Source organism: Antechinus flavipes, chromosome 2 (assembly GCF_016432865.1).
Source record: "Antechinus flavipes isolate AdamAnt ecotype Samford, QLD, Australia chromosome 2, AdamAnt_v2, whole genome shotgun sequence".
NCBI lineage: Eukaryota > Metazoa > Chordata > Mammalia > Dasyuromorphia > Dasyuridae > Antechinus > Antechinus flavipes.
In genome coordinates, this window is record NC_067399.1 from 12,665,045 (window position 1) to 12,686,865 (window position 21,821).

General features: G+C 36.0%; 2 protein-coding genes across 2 annotated transcripts; both read right to left on the minus strand.

Moving 5' to 3' along the window:
- Window positions 1-8,655: 8,655 nt before the first annotated feature.
- LOC127546309 (general transcription factor IIF subunit 1-like) lies at window positions 8,656-10,184 on the minus strand. Its single transcript, XM_051973501.1, is given in 2 exon segments — window positions 8,656-9,956; window positions 9,959-10,184. Coding segments are annotated over 2 exon segments (1,527 nt in total).
- A 5,572-nt stretch (window positions 10,185-15,756) lies between these two features.
- LOC127546310 (general transcription factor IIF subunit 1-like) lies at window positions 15,757-17,286 on the minus strand. The gene has a single exon (XM_051973502.1). It carries the CDS (start codon window positions 17,284-17,286, stop codon window positions 15,757-15,759), a length of 1,530 nt encoding a protein of 509 aa, XP_051829462.1.
- Between the last annotated feature and the right edge of the window lie 4,535 nt (window positions 17,287-21,821).

Genomic DNA, 21,821 nt, shown 5'->3' on the forward strand with positions numbered 1-21,821 from the left:
TCAAAAGCTTAGAAAAGAGAAATTGATGGAAGGAAACAATTTCTTTTAAAAAAAAATTAAATTGACCAAATGTGAAAAAATCATTGAAGAAAACAACTCCTTAAAAAGTAGAATTAGCCAAATGGATGAAGTACAAAGCTAACTGAAGAAACTTGATTTACTAAAAAATAATAAATAAATAAATAAATGAAAAATACAGTTGGGCAAGTGAAAGCTAATGATTCTGATACATCAGGAATCAGTCAAATGAATGGGGTGGGAAATAGAAGTTTGATTTTAATTTGATTTAAAAAAAAGAAAGAAGAAAACTAAATTCTCATTATCAAAAATGAAAAGGGTGATTTCACCACCAATGATGAGGATATTAAAATAATAATGATTCAGAGCTTTTTTTGCTCACCTATATGCCAATAAATCTAACAACTTAAGTAAAATGGATGAATATACAAAATTATAAATTATCCACATTGACAGAAGAAGAAATAAAATACTTAACCCCATTTTTGAAAAAAAATGAATTGGAGAAGCAATTATAAACTGACTATGAAAACTTTCCAGGATTAGATGGATTTACAAGTGAATTCTTCCAAACATTAAAAGAATGATTTATTCCAATAGTATTAACTATATTGAAAAAAATAGGCAAAGGAGTCCTAGCAAATTATTTTTATGACATAAATATAGTGCTGATACCTAACCCATGAAAAGCCAAAACACAGGGGAAAATATATACAATGTACCGTAAAAAGTATTGGTGCTAAAATATTAAATTTAAAATCTTAGCAAAGACATTACACCAATTTATCTCCAGGATAACATATTATGACCAGATGGAATTTATACCAGTACTTCAGGCGAATCAGCAAAATCGATCATATCATAAAATCTCATAATAATCTAAAAATAAAAGAAATAATATGATTCTCTCAATAGTTGTAGGAAAAGGTTGAAAAATATATAGTACCTATTCCATTAAAACCACTAGAGAACACAGGAACAAATGAAGTTTTCCTTAAAATAATAAATAATATCTATAAGGATAAACTAGAAGTCTCCTCAATAAAATCAGTATTCATATTATTCGATATAAAACTACAAATGTTAGCTTGAGTGATAAGAGAAGAAACAGAAATGGAAGGAATTATAATAGGCAATAAAAAAATAATAAAACTGTCACTTCTTGCAGATTATTGATGATATACTTGAAAGATACTATAGAATCAACTGAAAAAATGAAATAAATAATAACTTCAGTAAAGTGATAGGATGTAAAATAAACCAAAAAACAATGTAGCATTTCTACATATCACAAAAGAAAAAGCCCAACAGGAAAACATAAAAAAAGAAATTCCATTTATTATCATTGTAGACAATATAAAATATTTTGGAGGCTACCTTATAAAACACTTTTCATACAAATTAAGTCAAATCTAAACAATCTGAAAAAATATCAATTGCTCATGGGTAGGCTGAGATAATATAATAAAAATAATATTTTACCTAAATTAATTTACCTTTTCAGTGCATGAAACTACCAAAAACATTTTATACACCAAAAAAAAATCATTCAGAAGAACAAAAGTTCAAAAATATCATTGGAAGTAATGGGGAAAAAAGCCAAGTTAAGTCAAATCTAAAATTATTTATAAAATGTCAATCATTAAAACTATGTTACTGTCTAAAAAGAAAATTACTACAGCAGATTAAATACATAATACACAATAATCAATGACTACAGTAATCTAATATTTGATAAATCTAAACATCATTCACTTCTGAAATGAGAATTCCATCTATGACAAAAATTGTCATATAAGGCTCTAGGTCATAGGCATTGATAAGAGATGAATATTCCCACAGAAGAGTATTATGGTCCATTGTTGGATATGTGTGTGTGTGTATATTTATGTGTGTGTATATGTGGTATTACACATATGTGTTTGTGTGTATATATGTATATGTGTGTGCATATGTGTGTATATATGTGTATGTGTTTGTGTATGTTTGTGTGCATATATGTGTATATATGTGTGTGTATTAGTATAGATATGTGTATGAACACACATACACATAGCCACTGACAATAAATCTGCAGAGAGTTATACTGTAAAATACAAAGACTAGTGATTAATAAATCAAGTAAGCATTCAATGATTTAATACGTTTTAAGTTTTTGCTTTGTCCCAAGAATTACAAAAATACAAAAAAACTGTTCTTTGAATTAAGTTTTCCTGCTGCTCCTTTTTTGCCCTTCTCCTTCTCCTGTATTCCAACTTCCTCCTCTTCCTCCTCCTCCTCTTTTTCCTCCTCCCATTTTTCTTCTCTCTCTCCTCCAGCTCCTTTTTCTTTGAGAATACACACATAAACACATATGCATATAAAAATTATATGAAATAAATATGTGTGTATGTGTATGTATGTATATGCGTATGTAAGTGTGTTTTCACACTATATAATTCAACACTAGTAATATAGGGATTTGGGAAACTCCTTGTGGTCCAAGATTGGATGAGGTGTATTCAAAAATGACAGCAGCTTGGTAAAGGTTCAGAGGTGAACTAATAGACTATCCTCTTGCACTAGATACACAAACAGCTAGATACTCTATGTTAACAACAATTCAACAAAATATACTGAAGAGAAATGGTCATAGAGATTGGGGGGACCTAAGAAAGAGAACAGTGCTGCAGAAATCCAGAGAAGACTGTTTTATTGGGAGAAAAGTCAGTGTTAAATTCTGGGAAGAAGTCAAGGGAAAGGATGGGGCGGGGAGGAAAAAGTCATATCTGGCAATTAAGAGACTAGGGCTGGTATGAAGATTAATGGAAAAGGAATAAAGATTGAGGGAAAGGGGGCATAAGATAAAGGGGAAATGTAGAAAAGTATTTAGATGAAAGCTAGTGGGATAAATGTCGATTAATAGGAATGGAATTAAAAGAGTGGAAAAGGGTTGGGGGACAAGATAAGAGAGGGAACAATGCTTGGGGCAACAGGGAAGTAAAGCAGTACCAAAGCAAGTCAACAGGCAGAAGTAAAATAGAAGAGATAGCAGGGATAGGAAATAGCAGATATACATAAACATAATAACAATGATCAGTAAATTTATTAGGAGAAAAATGTAGGGGTAGTAATGATGGATCTCAGACAAAGTCAGACTGAAAAAGGATACAACCAAAAGAGAAATCCATACTGTAGTCGAACCATATTAATATTGTTTTAGTTGTATTTGTATGAAAGTGTATATGCACATATATGAATTTAATATGAGTGCATGCATTATTTATATGTATGTATATTTGTGTTAAATGTGTATATGTGTGTATATGAACATATATGTGTGCATAAATATATAGATCCCTCTTTCTATCTATCTATATATAGAGTCTATAAATATCAATATCTGGTTTCTATAAATATCTATATAGATATATTAATATATAGATATTTATATTTATTTTTATATGTATATCTCTATATCTATCTCTTTATATTCACATACAGAGAGAACAAAAACCCAACAAGGAAGCAAAGAAAAGATGGACAATTATAAATGCGGCTTCTATTTTTATATATGCTTTCTTGAAATGAAATTTACTATTACATATTTTGAATCCCACTGATGGTCTGCTGGGCACATGATAATGGTCTTTTGTTTTGATTTGTTTTCTTCAGCTTTCCTTTTTTTTTTTTTCTTTTTTAGTTTTTTTAAATCTTATTTTGGATTTAAGTTTTAAATACATAAATGGACATATTAAAAAGATTTTGGATAACTGTGAGACTTATTTGCATTGTATTTTGGGGGTTGACAGGATATGGGGACATTGGTAGTGATAAGATAGTGGTCACAGAAGAAGACAGTAAAGCAGGGTATGCTATTGAATCAGTTAACTAAAGAGTCAAGGTATGAAAAGGAAGAAAATCAAAGTGGGTTAGGGATGATGTTCTGGGAAAATCATGAGGCTAACAGAGTAGAGATAACAGAATGAAATAAATCATAGACTATTACAGTTAAATAAAGGAATTTCAGATTTTTGATAATGAGAGTGAAGCACTTGAAGTTGATGGAAGATCAATGTTGTGACTTTCATACATGTGCATTTGGCTCATTATGACTAAAAGAGGTCATTTAAAAAAAGTATAGCTTAGGCATATTGAAGATTCTTAAGGAGGAGAAGAGAATACATGCCAGATGTGGACTATTATTTTTAAGTACTTGTAGATCTGTATTAGAAAATGTATTAGCCATGCTCTGCTTGGCCTATTTTTGGCCAAAAGTTATTATAATAGTGTTTTGTGATTTTAGGGAAAGGTTCAGATTTGCTCCTACAAAATGATGCTCCCGCACTCAATTAAAGTGAAAGTAAAATTTAATTATACAATGCATGGAATAGATCACTTGCGATAACAACTAATACAGCAAATAACACATAACAGACAAAAGACAAAGAATAATAAGAATTATGATTAGAATAGCAGAAAAAGAGAATACGTTACATCATATCACCGGTCGAGGGAACTTCAACTCTAATTTACGGCTGGGAGGCCCCGGTATTTCAGCCTGTGAGTCTCGATCGGGAAAGTCCTAGACAGATCGTCATCTCCATAGGTGAGGCTTCAAAGTGGAGAATGCTTTGCCCACTCTTTATAGGAGTCCAAACAAAGAAGGATTTGGGCCAAATGAAGACCTCATCTAAGACAAGGGCGTACCAACTAGAGCTCCAGGTGGTTATAATCAAATGTTGCATTGATAAGGGGGCCAGTCCTTATCAACAGCAACAGTTCCAAGGAGTGGCGAGTTCCTGGAATCATATAATTGGAGCTAAAACATAGGTGGTACATGCCTGTCTTATAGATTAAAAAGGAAAGGTTGAAATATATGCTCTTATGGGTCAAGGAGCGGTCAGGTTTTCCTAGGAGAAGGAGTTAAAATATATGCTCTTGGGGTAAGTGAGTAGTCAAGTTCTCACAGGGGGAGTCATATCCTTCCTCGATTGGGTTCTCAAGGTTTACATGGGAATTAGGTTCATGTGGGGAAAGTCACATCCTTACAATGATTTGAAATGAACTTACTACTAATAAGGAGATTTCTTATTCAAATACTTAAAGAAAGTTATAGAGAAGACAACTGTGATTTGTTGTTAAAAACAAAACTTCCTCATGGTTAGAACCATCCCAAAATGGAACATCATGATTCACCAATCTTTCACCCTCATTGGATGTCTTTAATGTGACCATTTGTAATGCAGATTCTCGTTGGGGTTAGAGTAGGGTTTACACTAAATGCTTTCTCAATTATTTTCCATATTAGAGATCTCAAAATTATGTTAAAAAAGAAAGAACACTCCGAACTCCCTCCCAACTCATAAATTCTATCATCATAGAATATAGGAGAGAAATGGGATGAAAAATCTTAGGTTGACTGATTTTAAGTTTTTAGCAATGTTCAGCAGGGCTAATGTCCTTTATTTCATGGACTGAGTCAAGATCCAGTCTGATTTAAAAAAAAAAAATCTTATCATTGTTCACTAGAAATGAGAAGAAGAGAATTGGGGTAAAGTTGCTAAATTGACAGTATGATAAACTGATGGCATGATTTTTGAAGCAGAACATGGAATGGATTTCTAGTTTAAGACTTTTTAGCCTTAGGGAAAGCCATAGGCAGAGAGCAATAAATAATACACCTAAAATAACCACCGAGCCTTGCTGTTTAAATTCTTCATTACTATTGAAGTACTATTTTAGACAGAAAAGACATGTTTGGGGGGAAAGGGAGGATTTTTAATAGAGAATAGTACAAGTGAGAACTGGAAGAAGACTAAGAATTTTTTTCAATCAATAAACTTGAATATTTTAGTAAACTATTAATGAAAAATTTTAAATAAAGTTGAGGATAAAAAGAGGAAAAGAGAGTAGCCCAAAGAAATAGAATTTAATAAGTATTTTATATAAGAACATAAAACAAACAAACAAAAAACTTAACAAGCTAATAGATAAACAAACAAACAAAAAACTTTAGATTTGGTTAATAGAAAAGATATTCCAGAGGTTCTGAAAATGTTCCTATGTGTTCATCATCATGAAACCTCGTGCTTTGGTGGGGGACAAAACAATTATTTAGTTTATGTCTATGATCTCTTCCAGATCTTAATCTTTGATATCATATTATTCAGTTAGAAGAGTTGCAAGAGACTTAATTTTTTTTTTTTTAGAACCAGAAGATAAAAGTCTCAGTGAGCTAAATATCTGGCCATCAAAGGAAAAATAATTCTTTTGTCCCCCACTATCTTGAAAAAAAAAAATTTATTTTCCATATTTCTCTCTCTCTTTTCAAGAAAAAAATAATTTTCTTTTCCATATTTCTCTCTCTCTTTTCAAAATAGTGAGGGATAAAACAATTATTTGTTTATGTGTATGATCTCTTCCAGATCTTAATCCTTGATATCATATTATTCAGTTGGAAGAGATGCAAAAGACTTAATTTTTTTTTTTTTTTTAGAACCAGAAGATAAAAGTCTCAGTGAGCTAAATATCAGGCCATCAAAGGAAAAAAATAATTGTTTTGTCCCCAACTATCTTGAAAAAAATAATTTTCTTTTCCATATTTCTCTCCCTCTTTTCAAGAAAAAAAAATAATTTTCTTTTCCATATTTCTCTCTCTCTTTTCAAGATAGTGAGGGACAAAACAATTATTTTGTTTATGTCTATGATCTCTTCCAGATCTTAATCTTTGATATCATATTATTCAGTTGGAAAAGATGCAAGAGACTTAATTTTTTTTTTTTAGAACCAGAAGATAAAAGTCTCAGTGAGCTAAATAGCAGGCCATAAAAGGAAAAATAAATGTTTTGTCTCCCACTATCTTGAAAAAAAATAATATTCTTTTCCATATTTCTCTCTCTCTTTTCAAGATAGTGGGGGACAAAACAATTATTTAGTTCATGTCTATGATCTTTTCCAGATCTTATTCTTTGATATCATATTATTCAGTTGGAAGAGATGCAAGAGACTTAATTTTTTTTTTTTTTAGAACCAGAAGATAAAAGTTTCAGTGAGCTAAATACAAGGCCATCAAAGGAAAAATAATTGTTTTGTCCCCCACTATCTTGAAAAAAAATTTTCTTTTCCATATTTCTCTCTCTTTTCAAGAAAAAAAAATAATTTTCTTTTCCATATTTCTTTCTTTTCAAGATAGTGGGGGACAAAACAATTATTTTGTTTTTGTCTATGATCTCTTCCAGATCTTAATCTTTGATATCATATTTTTCAGTTGGAAGAGATGCAAGAGATTTAATTTTTTTTTAAACCAGAAGATAAAAGTCTCAGTGAGCTAAATATCAGGCCATCAAAGGAAAAATAAATGTTTGGTCCCCCACTATCTTGAAAAAAATAATTTTATTTTCCATATTTCTCTCTCTCTTTTCAAGATAGTGGGGGACAACACAATTATTTTGTTTAGGTCTATGATCTCTTCCAGATCTTAATTTTTGATATCATATTATTCAGTTGGAAGAGATGCAAGAGACTTAGAGAGAGAGAAATATGGAAAAGAAAATTATTTTTTTCAAGATAGTGGGGGACAAAACAATTATTTTGTTTATGTCTATGATCTCTCCAGATCTTAATCTTTGATATCATATTTTTCAGTTGGAAGAGATGCAAGAGACTTAGAGAGAGAGAAATATGGAAAAGAATATTATTTTTTTCAAGATAGTGGGGGACAAAACAATTATTTTTTCCTTTTATGGCCTGATATTTAGCTCACTGAGACTTTTATCTTCTGGTTCTAAAAAAAAATAATAATTCTCTTGCATCTCTTCCAACTGAATAATAGGATATCAAAGATTAAGATCTGGAAGAGATCATAGACTAGATCTAAGAGACACATCCCCTCGGAATGATTGATAAATCGGGATTTCAAAGTGTCTTTAGTCACATTCTTGTAATAATTTGAGTATCAAGTGCTTTCCCCACAATTTAGTGAAGAAAATAAAAGGCTTATTATTGTTTTTCCTTAGGTACTTTCATGAATACTATTGACTTGGACTGTCAGGATGTCCAGGATGTCAGAACTGGAATTTAATCAGAGATCTCACTAAATCCAACCCCAGACTTTGGTGGAGTATTAAGCCTTCTTTGGTAGAATCAATGCTATAAACCTCAATTCTGAAACTTTATATCACATTTTAAATAGAATTATATTATGGTGGCTAACTAATTTTATGCCTTTTTTTGAAAAAAATAAATTTATCAAAATCTCTAACTGGGCACAGAACCATCCTACATATTTCCTACATAGACATAGACATATAAGCTATGTATCTATCTTATATCAAATTATATTAATGTCTCTATCAATGGAGATAATGGAGACCTTCTTTTATGCTTAGATATGACAACATTTAAGTACCAATTGAAAATGCTGTTTTTCAATGATTAGAGATAATTCATCATCTAATGATCACTAAAAAAAAAAAAAAAAAAAAAAAAAAACCAGGAAAAAAAATCCAAAAAAAAAAAAAAAAAAAAACCACCCAGGGGGGGGGAAAAAAAAAAAAAAAAAAAAAAAACCGGAATCCTGGAATCCGGTTTTTTTTTTTTTTTTTTTTTTTTGTTTGTTTGTTTGTTTGTTTGTTTGTTTGTTTTGCCAAGCAGCTTTTATTGCCCCTTGAGGGAGAGGTGTATCTTGTCATGGATCATCTTGCGCTCCGGGTTGAGGCGCTTCAAGATCTGGGCCAGCACTTTGACTGTCTGGTCGCTGCTGAGCCCCGTCTTCTTGGTTTGGAACTTCTTCAGCAGGTCCTTGATGGTCATGGGTTGTCGGGTCAGGTAGCGCCTGACCGTGTCCTCTGTCAACTGCACATCACCACTGCTGGGCGTGGACTTGCCGGACTGAGGCTGGGGGGAGGATTTCCCCGAGATGCTCTGGGGCCCGGCATCCAGCCTCGGGCGCTTGGCGGCGGGCGGAACACTGGGTCCCGTCGGCCGCTTCCCTTGCTCCAGCTTGCTGGCGGCTGCCCGCAGGGTGGAGGACGTGCTGCCGCAGTCCACGCTGGGAGTGCTCGGGCAGCTGTTGCCCCTGGAGCTGGGGGGAGTCTTCTTTGTCATGAAGATGGCCGAGGACACCTGGTTGTCTATGTCGCTCTCCTCGGAAGTGTCCGACTCTTTCCTGCTGTCTTCTTTCCCCCTCTTCTTCTCCTGCGGGTTGGGAGCCTTCTTATCTTCTTTCTCCTTCTCCTCCTCCTCCGGGGGCTTCTCCTCCTCACTCTCCTCACTGCTTTCGCTTTTCTCATCAATGCCTTTAGGGCCCTCCTCCTCCTGCTGGCCCACCTTGGTTTTCCCTACTGCCTCCTCCTCAGAGCTGCTGGAGCCATCTGACATGTAGTCCACCTCCTGGCCCTCAAAGTCCCCATCATCGCTGTCCTCAAAGGCCTCATCATCAGAGCCCTTCTTCTTCTTCTTCTTGCCCCCCCTGGAGGGAGCCGCCTTCTTCTTGCTCTTGGGGACCTTCTCTCCCTCCTCCCCACTGCTGGTGCTGTCATCAGAGCTCATCTCCAGGTCGTGGATGCGAAGCTCACTGGGCTTCTTCCGGCTCTTCTTCTCTTTATGCTCATCTTCATCCTCATCGTGGTCCTGGGCCTTCAGCCGCCGCCGCTGCATGATGCTGAAGTAGTTCAGGACTTTGTTCCTCCTTTCCCATTCCTCCTCGGCCTCCTCGGCGGTGAGCGTCCGGTGCCGCGCCACAGGAGTGAAGTGGTACCAGTTTTGCACGGGGAAGGCTTCCAGGGCCCCGTCGGGGCACTGTTTGAAGATGTAGTACGAGGCGTTTTCTGTCACCCCACCCCTCTTCATTCCCTTGAACCTTCTGCCTGTTTTGCCATTGACGTTGAGTATCCAGGGCTGGTCTTCAGCTTTGAAGGCCTTGGGAATGTTGCCATACTTCTTCCTCCTGGCCTCATCCGGACCTTCCCCTTAAACTCACTGCCAGGCCCAGATTCTGGCATCTTTTCCTCCTGATAGAGCTTCTTGTCGCTCAGATCCCGTTCCATCTTGGCCCGATGCCAAGTGGAGAAGTTGACTTTGTCAGCTGCATTGAAAGCCATAATATTGTACCTCTTGAGGTTGTTCTTAGGAACTCGAACAACATATTCAGTCACAGTCGGACTGCTGGTCCCCGAGGTCGTCATGGCCAGTACCGAGTAGCGCAGTGAACAGCCTGAATGAAGGAGATCCGTAGGTTTCCGACAACCAGACGCACAGCTCCACACCAAACCGGCTTAGACTGGTGGGACTGAAGCTCCCTTCCCAGCTATATAACCAGCCAGATCCGGAAGTGTTAATTATCCCTCGCCGGGGTGTTAACTCATCCCTAGCCGAGGTGTTAACTCATCTCTCGCCGAGGTGTTAACTCATCCCTCTCTGAGGGTGTTAACTCATCCCTCTCTGAAAGCTCAGTCCGAACCTGGAACACTTTAAGCAATTTTCCATGATGTCTTTTTTATAGACCATATTCTGGCAGCATAGAAAGATGTCATCAGTTGTAAGTGGAGAATGTAATAGAGTAATAATAATGCCATAGGAAGGTTGGGGAAAGTTTCAAGTTATGTCAAGTTAAAACTTTTGTAGAAAATCACTTTGATATACACTATCAAAGTCCCAAACATTTCAGATCCTGACATGTAAAGAAACATGGGAAAAATGTAATTTCAGACAAAAAAAATGGATTGAGGGTAAAGTGAAGAACATATTTTCTTAATTATATATTCCTTACAAATTCAAATATTTCATCTGTAGAAGAAGAGTTTCACTTACAAATCTATAACAGTTGAAGATTCACAGTATATTTTATTTTCTACTTTTCAAATACATTCTGATGTAGACACAGCTAGTCTAGGTACTTTTGGTCAGAAATAAAAGACTAAGCTATTCTCTTTGGAATAGGTTGTGAACAGTGCCTCTGATATAGGCTGATTTTAAGGTTAGTTCTACTAATCCAGTTATAGATTATACAATCAATATTTAATCAATGCTATAGATATTTGTGAAAATATACTAATCCACTGCCATAATGACCATGGTGATATTATAATTTATAAATACCTCATTTCAATAGTGTCTAGTTACTTCCACTAAAAAACAGATTTATCAATTTCACATAAATATGACGATACTGTTTTAAAAAACATCCCTTAAATCTATATTTAAAGAAGTTTATATATTATATCTTTTCTCCTTTTGTTAAATAGGAATGGATAAAGGATTTCAATCAAGAATAATGAATAAATTCTTATTGAGAAATTTCTGATTTAAAGGAAAAATACTAGTATATTGAGATAAAGATGACATTGAAAAGATGTTATTTTGGAGCTTTCAGAAGCAAGTATTAGATGCACCCTAATAGGATACCATGTTGGGAAAGGAGGAGGTAATTTTGGTCCTGAGGACCACAAAACTTATTTTCAGGATGGCCCATCAAAGAATCTATGACACTGCTAAATCCCCAAATTTATACAATGAATGTGGCACATCTAATATGTTTAATAGGAGTAATATCATGTTAAGGAGTCATTATATGGACATCTTATGGACATGCTACAACCTGATCATATTATAATGAGGAACACTAGTGTTCCTGATACAAAATTTTTCTATAAGTATCTCTCACTCAAAAAATTAGACTATAGTTCTAGTCTTTATGAAATCTAGTTGGCGCAGAAAGGATACAACATAATGGATAAAGTATTTTATTTGTAGTCATGAAGATCCTAGTTCAAATAACTTTTCTGACAATAACTATGTGACTTTGAAGAAGTCTGTTACCCTCTCTGGGCCTAATACATATCCAATAAAATTCTAGAAATTGAATCCTCTCTACATATGAAGAGATTACTTATAGTCTGAATTTTCTATGCTGATGAACATTTAATATAATTATAAATTATTTGAAGATATTGAAACTAATATAACACAATCTGGGTCTGTCAACCAGTAGCTCTATTTTCCTACTAAACTACCTCAATCCTGCTACTTTGATCCCTGGGAAAAACCCAGAATATTAGAATTTTATAGTTTTCAGAACCTTTAGCATATACTTGAAAAATAATTTTTTTTATTTTACCATAATAAGTAATGGGTCATTCAGAATTTGTCACCTTATTAGGCAACTTATATTAGACACTTACTATATACTAGGTACTGTGTAAATACTGGGGATACAAAGACACTCAATACACAGAAGATGAAGAAGAAGCTTATGAAGAGGGATCCTTTCAACAGACTCTCAGAGACGGTCTCCCCTCATTTATAGAACAAATTCCTAATCCTCTGATACAATGTCTATCTACTGAACTTATAGTATTCTGACCTCAATGTATTAGAAATTAGTAATGCCATTAAATAGTTGATATATAAAAAAAAACAGCACCTAATTCTCTTGATGACCCCACTGTATATGTAGCAAGCAGTCAGCTAAACCTCATTATAATATATCTTGCCAAACAAAATGGAAATACAGATAAGTAGAATTAACTATTTACAATAAATATACAAGTGCTCTATGTAAAAAATTTAATGAAATGTTTCCTGTTTAATTTTTCCTAGCAATAAAAGTATTTAGAGCATATTAATGGAGTCAGACTTAATTTACTCTGTCCTCATCTCACTTCTCTCTCTCTTTTCAAGATAGTGGGGGACAAAACAATTATTTTGTTTATGTCTATGATCTCTTCCAGATCTTAATCTTTGATATCATATTATTCAGTTGGAAGAGATGCAAGAGACTTATTTTTTTTTTTAGAACCAGAAGATAAAAGTCTCAGTGAGCTAAATATCAGGCCATCAAAGGAAAAATAATTATTTTGTCCCCCATTATCTTGAAAAAAAATAATTTTCTTTTCCATATTTCTGTCTCTCTTTTCAAGAAAAAAATAATTTTCTTTTCCATATTTCTTTCTTTTTAAGATAGTGGGGGACAAAACAATTATTTTGTTTATGTCTATGATCTCTTCCAGATCTTAATCTTTGATATCATATTTTTCAGTTGGAAGAGATGCAAGAGATTTAATTTTTTTTTTTAAAACAGAAGATAAAATTCTCAGTGAGCTAAATATCAGGCCATCAAAGGAAAAATAATTGTTTTGTCCCCAACTATCTTGAAAAAAATAATTTTCTTTTCCATATTTCTCTCCCTCTTTTCAAGATAGTGAGGGACAAAACAATTATTTTGTTTATGTCTATGATCTCTTCCAGATCTTAATCTTTGATATCATATTATTCAGTTGGAAGAGATGCAAGAGACTTAATTTTTTTTTTTTTTAGAACCAGAAGATAAAAGTCTCAGTGAGCTAAATATCTGGCCATCAAAGGAAAAATAATTCTTTTGTCCCCCACTATCTTGAAAAAAAAATAATTTTATTTTCCATATTTCTCTCTCTCTCTTTTCAAGAAAAAAATAATTTTCTTTTCCATATTTCTCTTTCTCTTTTCAAAATAGTGAGGGACAAAACAATTATTTTGTTTATGTGTATGATCTCTTCCAGATCTTAATCCTTGATATCATATTATTCAGTTGGAAGAGATGCAAGAGACTTAATTTTTTTTTTTTAGAACCAGAAGATAAAAGTCTCAGTGAGCTAAATATCAGGCCATCAAAGGAAAAAATAATTGTTTTGTCCCCAACTATCTTGAAAAAAATAATTTTCTTTTCCATATTTCTCTCCCTCTTTTCAAGAAAAAAAATAATTTTCTTTTCCATATTTCTCTCTCTCTTTTCAAGATAGTGAGGGACAAAACAATTATTTTGTTTATGTCTATGATCTCTTCCAGATCTTAATCTTTGATATCATATTATTCAGTTGGAAGAGATGCAAGAGACTTAATTTTTTTTTTTTTAGAACCAGAAGATAAACGTCTCAGTGAGCTAAATAGCAGGCCATAAAAGGAAAAATAAATGTTTTGTCTCCCACTATCTTGAAAAAAAATAATATTCTTTTCCATATTTCTCTCTCTCTTTTCAAGATAGTGGGGGACAACACAATTATTTAGTTCATGTCTATGATCTCTTCCAGATCTTATTCTTTGATATCATATTATTCAGTTGGAAGAGATGCAAGAGACTTAATTTTTTTTTTTTAGAACCAGAAGATAAAAGTTTCAGTGAGCTAAATACAAGGCCATCAAAGGAAAAATAATTGTTTTGTCCCCCACTATCTTGAAAAAAAATAATTTTCTTTTCCATATTTCTCTCTCTTTTCAAGAAAAAAAATAATTTTCTTTTCCATATTTCTTTCTTTTCAAGATAGTGGGGGACAAAACAATTATTTTGTTTTTGTCTATGATCTCTTCCAGATCTTAATCTTTGATATCATATTTTTCAGTTGGAAGAGATGCAAGAGATTTAATTTTTTTTTAAACCAGAAGATAAAAGTCTCAGTGAGCTAAATATCAGGCCATCAAAGGAAAAATAAATGTTTGGTCCCCCACTATCTTGAAAAAAATAATTTTATTTTCCATATTTCTCTCTCTCTTTTCAAGATAGTGGGGGACAACACAATTATTTTGTTTAGGTCTATGATCTCTTCCAGATCTTAATTTTTGATATCATATTATTCAGTTGGAAGAGATGCAAGAGACTTAGAGAGAGAGAAATATGGAAAAGAAAATTATTTTTTTCAAGATAGTGGGGGACAAAACAATTATTTTGTTTATGTCTATGATCTCTCCAGATCTTAATCTTTGATATCATATTTTTCAGTTGGAAGAGATGCAAGAGACTTAGAGAGAGAGAAATATGGAAAAGAATATTATTTTTTTCAAGAGAGTGGGGGACAAAACAATTATTTTTTCCTTTTATGGCCTGATATTTAGCTCACTGAGACTTTTATCTTCTGGTTCTAAAAAAAAAAATAATAATTCTCTTGCATCTCTTCCAACTGAATAATAGGATATCAAAGATTAAGATCTGGAAGAGATCATAGACTAGATCTAAGAGACACATCCCCTCGGAATGATTGATAAATCGGGATTTCAAAGTGTCTTTAGTCACATTCTTGTAATAATTTGAGTATCAAGTGCTTTCCCCACAATTTAGTGAAGAAAATAAAAGGCTTATTATTGTTTTTCCTTAGGTACTTTCATGAATACTATTGACTTGGACTGTCAGGATGTCCAGGATGTCAGAACTGGAATTTAATCAGAGATCTCACTAAATCCAACTCCAGACTTTGGTGGAGTATTAAGCCTTCTTTGGTAGAATCAATGCTATAAACCTCAATTCTGAAACTTTATATCACATTTTAAATAGAATTATATTATGGTGGCTAACTAATTTTATGCCTTTTTTTGAAAAAAATAAATTTATCAAAATCTCTAACTGGGCACAGAACCATCCTACATATTTCCTACATAGACATAGACATATAAGCTATGTATCTATCTTATATCAAATTATATTAATGTCTCTATCAATAGAGATAATGGAGACCTTCTTTTATGCTTAGATATGACAACATTTAAGTACCAATTGAAAATGCTGTTTTTCAATGATTAGAGATAATTCATCATCTAATGATCACTAAAAAAAAAAAAAAAAAAAAAAAAAACCAGGAAAAAAAATCCAAAAAAAAAAAAAAAAAAAACCACCCGGGGGGGGAAAAAAAAAAAAAAAAAAAAAAACCGGAATCCTGGAATCCGGTTTTTTTTTTTTTTTTTTTTTTTTTTTTTTTGTTTGTTTGTTTGTTTGTTTGTTTTGCCAAGCAGCTTTTACTGCCCCTTGAGGGAGAGGTGTATCTTGTCATGGATCATCTTGCGCTCCGGGTTGAGGCGCTTCAAGATCTGGGCCAGCACTTTGACTGTCTGGTCGCTGCTGAGCCCTGTCTTCTTGGTCTGGAACTTCTTCAGCAGGTCCTTGATGGTCATGGGTTGTCCGGTCAGGTAGCGCCTGACGGTGTCCTCTGTCAACTGCACATCACCACTGCTGGGAGTGGACTTGCCGGACTGAGGCTGGGGGGAGGATTTCCCCGAGATGCTCTGGGGCCCGGCATCCAGCCTCGGGCGCTTGGCGGCGGGCGGAACACTGGGTCCAGTCGGCCGCTTCCCTTGCTCCAGCTTGCTGGCGGCTGCCCGCAGGGTGGAGGACGTACTGCCGCTGTCCACGCTGGGAGTGCTCGGGCGGCTGTTGCCCCTGGAGCTGGGGGGAGTCTTCTTTGTCATGAAGATGGCCAAGGACACCTGGTTGTCGATGTCGCTCTCCTCCGAGGTGTCCGACTCTTCCCTGCTGTCTCCTTTCCCCCTCTTCTTCTCCTGCGGGTTGGGGGCCTTCTTATCTTCTCCCTCCTTCTCCTCCTCCTCCGGGGGCTTCTCCTCCTCACTCTCCTCACTGCTTTCGCTTTTCTCATCAATGCCTTTAGGGCCCTCCTCCTCCTGCTGGCCCACCTTGGTTTTCCCTACTGCCTCCTCCTCAGAGCTGCTGGAGCCATCTGACATGTAGTCCACCTCCTGGCCCTCAAAGTCCCCATCATCGCTGTCCTCAAAGGCCTCATCATCAGAGCCCTTCTTCTTCTTCTTCTTGCCCCCCCTGGAGGGAGCCGCCTTCTTCTTGCTCTTGGGGACCTTCTCTCCCTCCTCCCCACTGCTGGTGCTGTCATCAGAGCTCATCTCCAGGTCGTGGATGCGAAGCTCACTGGGCTTCTTCCGGCTCTTCTTCTCTTTATGCTCATCTTCATCCTCATCGTGGTCCTGGGCCTTCAGCCGCCGCCGCTGCATGATGCTGAAGTAGTTCAGGACTTTGTTCCTCCTTTCCCATTCCTCCTCGGCCTCCTCGGCGGTGAGCGTCCGGTGCCGCGCCACAGGAGTGAAGTGGTACCAGTTTTGCACGGGGAAGGCTTCCAGGGCCCCGTCGGGGCACTGTTTGAAGATGTAGTACGAGGCGTTTTCTGTCACCCCACCCCTCTTCATTCCCTTGAACCTTCTGCCTGTTTTGCCATTGACGTTGAGTATCCAGGGCTGGTCTTCAGCTTTGAAGGCCTTGGGAATGTTGCCATACTTCTTCCTCCTGGCCTCATCCCGGACCTTCCCCTTAAACTCACTGCCAGGCCCAGATTCTGGCATCTTTTCCTCCTGATAGAGCTTCTTGTCGCTCAGATCCCGTTCCATCTTGGCCCGATGCCAAGTGGAGAAGTTGACTTTGTCAGCTGCATTGAAAGCCATAATATTGTACCTCTTGAGGTTGTTCTTAGGAACTCGAACAACATATTCAGTCACAGTCGGACTGCTGGTCCCCGAGGTCGTCATGGCCAGTACCGAGTAGCGCAGTGAACAGCCTGAATGAAGGAGATCCGTAGGTTTCCGACAACCAGACGCACAGCTCCACACCAAACCGGCTTAGACTGGTGGGACTGAAGCTCGGGTCCCAGCTATATAACCAGCCAGATCCGGAAGTGTTAATTATCCCTCGCCGGGGGTGTTAACTCATCCCTAGCCGAGGTGTTAACTCATCTCTCGCCGAGGTGTTAACTCATCCCTCTCTGAGGGTGTTAACTCATCCCTCTCTGAAAGCTCAGTCCGAACCTGGAACACTTTAAGCAATTTTCCATGATGTCTTTTTTATAGACCATATTCTGGCAGCATAGAAAGATGTCATCAGTTGTAAGTGGAGAATGTAATAGAGTAATAATAATGCCATAGGAAGGTTGGGGAAAGTTTCAAGTTATGTCAAGTTAAAACTTTAGTAGAAAATCAGTTTGATATACACTATCAAAGTCCCAAACATTTCAGATCCTGACATGTAAAGAAACATGGGAAAACTGTAATTTCAGACAAAAAAAAATGGATTGAGGGTAAAGTGAAGAACATATTTTCTTAATTATATATTCCTTACAAATTCAAATATTTCATCTGTAGAAGAATAGTTTCACTTACAAATCTATAACAGTTGAAGATTCACAGTATATTTTATTTTCTACTTTTCAAATACATTCTGATGTAGACACAGCTAGTCTAGGTACTTTTGGTCAGAAATAAAAGACTAAGCTATTCTCTTTGGAATAGGTTGTGAACAGTGCCTCTGATATAGGCTGATTTTAAGGTTAGTTCTAGTAATCCAGTTATAGATTATACAATCAATATTTAATCAATACTATAGGTATTTATGAAAATATACTAATCCACTGCCATAATGACCATGGTGATATTATAATTTATAAATACCTCATTTCAATAGTGTCTAGTTACTTCCACTAAAAAACAGAATTATCAATTTCACATAAATATGACGATGCTGTTTTAAAAAACATCCCTTAAACCTATATTTAAAGAAGTTTATATATTATATCTTTTCTCCTTTTGTTAAATAGGAATGGATAAAGGATTTCAATCAAGAATAATGAATAAATTCTTATTGAGAAATTTCTGATTTAAAGGAAAAATACTAGTATATTGAGATAAAGATGACATTGAAAAGATGTTATTTTGGAGCTTTCAGAAGCAAGTATTGGATGCACCCTAATAGGATACCATGTTGGGAAAGGAGGAGGACCTGAGGACCACAAAACTTATTTTCAGGATGGCCCATCAAAGAATCTATGACACTGCTAAAACCCCAAATTTATACAATGAATGTGGCACATCTAATATGTTTAATAGGAGTAATATCATGTTAAGGAGTCATTATATGGACATCTTATGGACATGCTGCAACCTGATCATATTATAATGAGGAACACTAGTGTTCCTGATACAAAATTTTTATATAAGTATCTCTGACTCAAAAAAATTAGACTACAGTGTCGTGATCTTCTTCCCAAATGCAGCCAGGTGATGAAAGTTCAGATCTTTTATTATCCCAATATAGCCCGGTTAGTTTAGAGGCCTATCTCTCTGCTTGGTTCCAAGAGCTCTCTCCGAATGTCACCAAATCCAAAGGTCTGGTCCTTCAGCCTCTGCCTCTGCTTTCTTCAGCCTCCAGCCAGCTCCAACTCTTCATGTCATTCCACTGAAATCTCGACTTGTAGCGTCTTCACTCTCTCAAGAACACTTCTGCCACCAGCCAGCCAAGTGGAAAATATTCTGCCTTGCCTCGGAGAGAGGGCTTCTGGCGTAACTCTACTGAAATCTGACCGAGAGCTTCTGTCTGTTTCTTTTATCCAAGAGGGAGGAATTATGGGATACGAGAGAGAGGGATTATGGGTTTTCTCCCATAGTGCTCTCTGGCCCAACGAGCTTCAAGGGAGGTGTGAACTCATTGAACTTAGTTCTACTTAGTACCTTGTTTCAGGTTCTGCCCAAAACATCTTCTTGTAAGATTAGATCAACTCTAACTACTTAGCAGTTAGTAAGGATTCCAACATCTCCCCCTTTCTTTTGTTTTAAAACATAGGGGGTTCCTGAGGGGGTACACATAAATCCATCAATATGGGCCAGAACTTTGTAACAGATATACATGGTATACATAAATCCATCAATATGGGAGGCATTATACATAATTTACAAAAGCACACAGCAATATAACACAGGCTAGTGGTAATGTAACAAATAACATGAATCAACATGAAAATTTAACTACTGCAAAAGTCTCATCAACAATCTTTCATCTCAAGAAATCCAATGATTCTTGCAATTGCTTAAAATACATAACACAGGCTAGTAGTAATGTAACAACATAAATCGACCTGAAAATTTACAAATGTCCATAAGTCCTAGAAATAGTCCATAAGGAATCCATTGTTCATTAGTTCATGCGCCAGGAATCTAATAATTCCTGTAAGCTCTGAAGTACTGCAAAAAGTCTCATCAACAATTTTTCATCTCAGGGAATCCAGTGATTCTTGCTGGTTTTTCAGGAACTGAAAGCTGAAGATTTTAAAGTTCTTTTGACAGTCTCATTGTTAGCCATCTGATTCCTTTTCCACCTGTGGAAATATAAGCAGATCCTCTTCCCCAAGCAGTTAACTTATCTAATTCTCTTCTGTTTACCACTTTTGGGATTTCTCCTCATCATCTGGTAATTACATTGGAGTTGTTTGCATTGGATATTATCTTGTTGTCTTAAAAGGCCTGTATTCTTCCCAACTGTAATCCTGATTGCTTTTCTGTTGGTTGATGACATCAGAGTTCTGAATTTCTAAAGTCTCTCTGGGTGTAACCTCAGCTGCTATCATGCCCCACCTGTCCTTTGATTGATACTTTAGAGCTGGGCCCTGCCTCTCATTCCTCTGGGTCAATATACATTTAGAGGCCCAGTGAAAGCCTCGGTTACATTTTGGACATGGGGTTTTGGGTTTTCTCTCTGTTGGAATCCTTACTAACTGCTAAGTAATTAGAGTTGATCTAATCTTACAAGAAGATGTTTTGGGCAGAACCTGAAACAAGGTACTAAGTAGAACTACCCATAATCCCTCTCTCTGGAAGGAGCATAAATAGGCCAATGGGCCAGTCGGAGAGTGCTCTGGAGAGGAAGACGCTACAAGTCGAGATTTCACCGGAATGACATGAAGACTGGAGCTGGCTGGAGGCTGAAGAAAGCAGAGGCAGACGCTGAAGGACCAGACCTTTGGATTTAAAGACATTTGGAGAGAGCTCTTGGAACCAAGCAGAGAGATAGGCCTCTAAGCTAACCGGGCTATATTGGGATAATAAAAGATCTGAACTTTTATCACCTGGCTGCGTTTTGAGAAGAACAAGATCACCACATTTTGGCGCCCTGAACGTGGGACAAACAGACCCCTCAGTGGATTTCAGTGGAAAAGCTCCGATCCTGATTCAAGTGGAAAAGCCTCTGATCCTGATCCAGTGGAAAAAACTTCAACCCAGAAATTAGGGTGAGTGCAACAAAGAAATTTTGTTAGAAGAGTTAAAGTAGAATTTCATCTAAGATGGGACAGATATTTAGAAAACAGTCTGTTTCTGTTCAAGGAAAATGTTTAGAGAGCATTGTCAAAATTATGGAAAGCCAAGGTTTAATTATAAGTTTACAGCAAATCACTGAACTTTTACAAACTGTAAAGGACATATGTCCTTGTTTCTCTCTTGATAAGGAATTAGATCTAAATGAATGGAAATTGGTTGGAGAGGATCTTTGTCAATTCTATGATAAAAATGGGCCTAACTCAATAATTAATACATATAATGTAATACAATTGGCTATAAGAAGTTATTTAAGTGATAGAATGATGAAAAGGAAAGTACAAGAGGAAGAATTGCCAACTTTACTAGGTGAAAAGGAGGACGAATCAGATGAGAATGGAGTTAATTACAATTCTGAGTATGATACTTCACAGCAGGAGGAATTAGGTGATTCCACATCTCATGACCCTCCCCCCGCAATTAACCCTTCATGGGTGGAACAAGGGGAGGGAGAGAGACAGAAACACAGTCAGCTTCTCCTGTAAAGCAGAATTTAACAAGATTAGAAAAAGCATTCATTAAGGCAAAAAATGGAGGAGAAGATATATCTGATTTTATAAATACATATCCTGTGATTGAAGAGCTCAACTCCTCAGGTCAAAAAGGGAGAAGATACACTCCTTTTAATTTGGAAAAAATTAAAGATTTGAAAAAGGGTTGCACTCTTTATGGGGCTACATCATCTTATGTGAAGATGTTACTAGATAATTTATCTTATGAAATCCTAACCCCGAATGACTGGAAATCCATAACGAAAACTTGTCTAGAACCGGGACAAAATTTATTGTGGCTTTCGGAGTTTCATGAATTATGTAGGATTAAAGCCCAACGCAATAGGCAAACAGGAGCTATTGTACAAGTTGCTTTTGACCAACTAGCTGGAGAAGGTCAGTATGCAGAGAGTTCAGAACAGATTTATTATCCCA

Coding starts and splice junctions, on each gene's coding strand:
- LOC127546310 (XM_051973502.1), bottom strand. CDS start 17,286: ATGACGACCTCGGGGACCAGCAGTCCGACTGTGACTGAATATGTTGTT.